Source organism: Plasmodium cynomolgi, chromosome 12, assembly GCF_000321355.1.
Source record: "Plasmodium cynomolgi strain B DNA, chromosome 12, whole genome shotgun sequence".
Taxonomy (NCBI): Eukaryota; Apicomplexa; class Aconoidasida; order Haemosporida; family Plasmodiidae; genus Plasmodium; species Plasmodium cynomolgi.
The window spans coordinates 493,083-498,672 of NC_020405.1; the positions used below are offsets into that span (position 1 = coordinate 493,083).

General features: G+C 40.1%; 1 protein-coding gene across 1 annotated transcript; it reads left to right on the forward strand.

Moving 5' to 3' along the window:
- Nucleotides 1-4,047: 4,047 nt before the first annotated feature.
- On the forward strand, nt 4,048-5,016 carry PCYB_122060 (hypothetical protein; the record flags this gene model as incomplete). The annotated part of the gene is made up of 2 exons (XM_004223537.1): nt 4,048-4,297; nt 4,430-5,016. 2 exons carry the CDS (start codon nt 4,048-4,050, stop codon nt 5,014-5,016), a joined length of 837 nt encoding a protein of 278 aa, XP_004223585.1.
- Nucleotides 5,017-5,590: the final 574 nt, after the last annotated feature.

Consider the following 5,590-nt stretch of genomic DNA (forward strand, 5'->3'; position numbering starts at 1 on the left):
AATTATTTCGCGTTAGCCTTATTTTGTTTTATATTTTTTTTTTTTTAAAATAAAATTTTATTTCTTCTTACTTTTTTGTGTTGCTTCTTTTCCGGTTTTCAATATTTTTCGTTCCCTTTTTGTTGTTAACCCACAGGATGCGATAAAATAATGCACACATGCATTTTGATTAAAAAAATAAAGAAAAAGCATGAGTAAATGACAAGGTTTAAAATGTAATGTGAAATTCTGAGTTGAATGGAGGGGGGGAAGCCCCATGCTTGTTTCTGCCAACCATGACGAAGCAAGAGCGCGTGCCCATCATGTATGCCTGCTCGTTACGCCGATCGTGTTCACGTACCTGTTACACCGATTGTGTTCACCTGCCTGTTACGCCGATTGTATTCACCTGCCTGTTACGCCGATTGTATTCACCTGCCTGTTACGCCGATTGTGTTCACCTGCCTGTTATGCCATTATGCTCACCTGATTATTTTGCCCCCCAAATGTACACCCTTGTACGTGTACATACAAGCATCCCCATCCATACACGTGCTCCAAAAAATATTTTTTTGTTCTCACGCCTTAAACACGCTTAACACATTGGAACTCGATAAGCGCAAAAATAAATTTTGATTATTTTTACGAACGCACAAAATTTATACGTCATTGTTAGATTAAATTAAATCCCCAATATCGAGAGAGCGCATGATGATGACACAAAAAAAAAACAATGCTCACGAATGCCGCTTAACTCCTTACTCGTTTTTGCGTGTACGTACATACACGAATGCGTAAGTCCGCAAATGGTTAACCACACGAATGGTTAACACATGAGTGAGTCATCACGCGAACGCTCAACTGAGCGAGTGGCCACTTTCTTAAAGGCGCAATTGATCGTCTGATTTACACCCGTTGAGATTTCCCCACTGAGTGTTCCCCCTACCGAGTACACACCAAGCCGACTTTTCACCAATGTCCCCTCGCCCATGCATACCACTGTGAAGCCACCATGAGAAAGGAAACAATTTATGTGCACGTGGTACCATGAACAAGTGGGCATTTGTGGCCGTATTCGCATTTCATTGCCGTAAAATATAAACAAGGCGCTCTGTTACATATGTGCCGCTAAAGAGTTACCGCGTAAAGTTGGTGTTGCAAATGATGCCACCAACGTCTCTCGATTGAAAGCACCTGTACATAACTACATACTACACGAGTACATACACACACGTGTTTGCATTTCCCTTCCTCTGCTTCGTATATTTTGTGGCATAACCTCCTCCACTCCCCCCCCTCCCCTTTCTCCTTACGACTATTTTTTTTTTTGTTTGTCCAATGATGATATAATAAAATTTAGCCATTGTTTATGTACACTTACATAATTAACATTTTTTTTTTTTCGCATTTTAAAAATATTTATGTTTAGGGACCTCACTTCCCCACGAGATATTGTAATGTCAAGTAACGTAATGTACTGTTTTTAATTACACTGTTTAATTTGTATGCACGGTTTTCCACTCATCCGTTGGCCCACCCCTTCCCTTCTTACCTTTTTTTTTTTTTTTGTTCACCTGTCGTATTTTTGCAACTTGGCATATTTGAAACCACATTTTTTTTTTAAACTTAGATAGTCCAGCGTAATTACGCGAACGCTGTATCGAGCGAGGTGTTACGTATGCGCGTATGCACTTGGCATTTCGAACGCATTCTTCCCCCTCCTCATCATCATCATCATCATCATCATCACCACCACCACCACCTCCATGTGTACATTCGTGCGCCCGTGCACAGTTTGGTGAATACATTTTTGTGAAGATTCTTGGAAGCATTTAAGTGTATGCACGGTATGTTCCCATAAACGCCAGTCGCGAACATATACCATCGCAAGCACAGCTAAATGCGCATATGTGTACGTACACTCACGTTCATTCGCTCGTATACCCTTACACACGTCAGTAAGTACGAACTTGCATACAAATACGCCCCCCCACACACCTTCACACATTTGTGTACGCCCGTGCGAATACATCCCCAGGTGTGTTTAATCGATAACGTACATACATTTTGGAGGCGTATTCTGATGCAAAAGTCATTTGTGTGATTACACGAATTCATGCACGTCCCTGTTCATTCGAATACGTATGCGTATGCCAGTGCATACTTTTGCGACTCGTTTGTTTTACGGGAAGGCATATAGCACTCCTCTGTTTATGTGCAAGCATACGGGCACTTTTGTGCCGGATGTGTATCTCCAAGTGTATGTGAAAGTAACCACCCGTGTGTGTATGCAAATTTAAATGCATTCGGATGCGTAAGGAAATATGATATGTTGTACATGTGTGCTCCCCCAAGTTAAGTGCTGAAAATGCCTGCACCATGCTGAAGGCTGTATATATGCACTTATAATTTTATTGTCATGCTAAGCACGAAAGGGAAAAAGTGAGCAGCAAAAGCGAGCAGCAAAAGTGAGCAGCAAAAGCGAGCAGCAAAGGTGAGCAGCAAATGCGATATGTAAAAAAAAAAAAAAAAGAAAAATCGAAGAGGACGAAAAAACCAATCAGGTCAACAAAACGATTGCATATCATTTGTGCTTCTTTTTTTTTTGTGCTGAAAATGATGAAAGGAAAAAATATACATCACATGACATTTATTTAAATTTGCACCCTTTTAACACGTACATATGTATGCACTTATGTACTGTGCATATTTGTATTTATTTATGTATGAATGAATTATGTTCCCCTGCCCGCCTTCCTTCCTTCCTTCCATCCTTTTTTTTTTTTAAGATATATTCTTTCCAATAATCAGAAATGTGTACACGCACGAATTGAAAATGTAATCATATTTGTTGTTTTAAATTGTGATTTCTCCCTTTTGTCCAAACGACTAGATGTTGCTCCCCCCCTTTATTTTTTTGTACACTTGACGTGTGCCTCTCATATGCCATTCGTACATTTATCAACCCTCCCCCTTCCGTACGTTTTGCATCCAGTTTGCATCCTCCCTGCGCTTGCCATTCAGTCATTTTTCATTTTAAAATTTGACGTTGCATTGCTTTGCCCATTCATCCCCCCCTTCCTTTTAATTTATGTCAACTCGCGCAAAGAAGCAGTAAGGCATTTTTTTCAAATTGCATATCCCTTATTCCTCCAGCGTGTACTTGATTTCATTTCAACAATTAAAGCTTACGTTTCCCTGCTCTCCAAAGTTATATGTGAACATAGTACTTTTTGAGAGAGCATCCACGGGAATCTGCTCACTAGCGGTAAGCAAATGTGTTCATTCGTACGTGCGTGAGCGAGTGCGACCGTGTGCGCCAGTGGTACGGCAAGCGCCACGATAAGAGGCACGATTAGTGGCACGATTAGAGGCACGATTAGAGGCACGATTAGTGGCACGATTAGAGGCACGATTAGCGGCACGATTAGCGGCACGATTAGCGGCACACCAAGTGCTACGCCAGCGTGTGTGCCGAAGTGTACACCAAAAGTTAGGTCAAGTGACGCGTCAACTCGTGTACCCGCCCGCATATACTCACACACGCGTGTTTTCCTTTTGCCTGTATGTGTAATTTTTAATTTAAGGGAAACAATAAAAAAAAAAGAAAAAAGAATGTGTGAGTACCCCCTATTTGCTTGAATTTCTTTTTTGCGTGTGATGACTACACCTGGTTGTGCGTACTTCCTATGCTCCTTTCGTACGCAGTTATAGAGAAACAACCTTTACATGCGTTATCGCTGGAGAAACAAATCAGCGGTGGAGACAGCACTCGTTCGTTATGACTGTCTATAACTTTTCATTTGTGTTAGTGAATTGATCGACACGTGCACACTGCAGATATATCGATTTTTGCACCATTCTGCCATTACCGTTTGGTTTGCTTCGTACGTCACTACGCGCGGTCGGACGCGTCTCAACTTGGTACACTTACTTGACTATCTTCTCAAGTTACTGCGCGTGATTGTCCCACTTTGCACATTAACGTGCCCGTTCGTCTCGGCTCCTCTTCCCCCCCCCATTTTGCTGCCCACATCCGTGGAGGCAAATAAATTAAAAAGGAATAAAATGAATAATAATTTTCAAAATGAAAATTTCAAAGAAGACAATTATATTAAGGCATGGATTAAGCAGTCGGAAAATCCGGAGCTTTATAAAAACTGGAACGACATAGAGGAACAGAGTTACCCAAACGAATTGGTGAAGGTTGTTGACTTTAACAACTTCAATAGTAACCTTATAAACACAATTATGACAGAACATTCTGTGGAAATGTCCCAAAAAAAAAAGAAAAGAAAAGCGTATAGTTTATTTTATAGTAATGAAATAAACCCTGAAAATAATAACCACTCATGTAATGAGGAGTACCCGAATTATTACCATAGCTGTATGTACCCATCATGCGATGACAGTGACGTAAAATATTTTTCTTCTTTGGATAAAACTCCAGTAGGAGGCAGCATGGCTGATAGACCCAAGTTACAATTGAAGGAAGAAAAAAAACGTATGTCCATTAAAAAAATGAAAAGGGAAAATATTTGTACAGAAAATAATTACAACGATATGATGATCTGTGGGAATTTTATCAATTCCTCTCCACTTATAAAATTAAAAGAATTTACAAAGCCAAGTTATGGAAGTGAAAGCACGAGTGAATTTTTTAATAATTACGAGTTTGAAACTCCAATTAAAGTCCTCAGCTCCAAGAAAAAATCTTATGATTATAAAAATAAAAAAGATAATAGTACTACGAACACAACCAAGGAAAACTCCTCACAGGAAAATGCCTCATCCAATAACAGCGAAACTAAGAGGACCATCAATTTTTCCAATAAGACAGAGGATTTTAACGACCTGCATTACAACTCCGATAACGATTACTTGACGTCTTCCGAATATGTGGACGACGATGACTCGTCCAGGTGCTCGAACAAGAAGCAGAGTGAAGTGAACTTTCTCGGTCAGCGATTGGATTACAAGGTCGTTGGCAACGTCATAAATATTTCAAAGGACCACCCGCATTTTACTATGATGTGACGGGGAACCCATCAGTCGTGGCAGTATTGGCAGCGCCGGTCTGCACCATTTGAATTTTTTTTTTCATCGCAACGGAGCGCCCCAGGTGGAGGAATAAAAAAGACGTAAAGGCGACGCGTTAATGGACGCAATAACCGACGCAGTAACCGACGAAATAACTGACGAAATAACCGACGAAAAGAAAAAGAACGAGCGTGGACAAGGGAACACAGCGAAGCGAACCATGCGCGCTATTCCAAATGGAGAAAAAAAAAATATATATATTTGTACGCACAAACACAACTCAGATTTGCAACAATTAATTGTTTTTATTTTATCACTAAATAAATGTATTCAAGTACAAACGTGTTGCTGTTAATTTGAGCCAAGGAGGGGGACCCGCACGCACGTACGCGAATGCACACATATACACCACACATATGTGTGTATGTCCGTATGCCCTCTCCCCTTGGCCTCCCTTTTTTTTTTTACGTTAACAATTTATATATGGGCATATATAAATGTTAAAAAAATTAAATTACAAACTTGTATGTCATAATTTATAACAGATATATGATATATGTGTTTTCTTTCT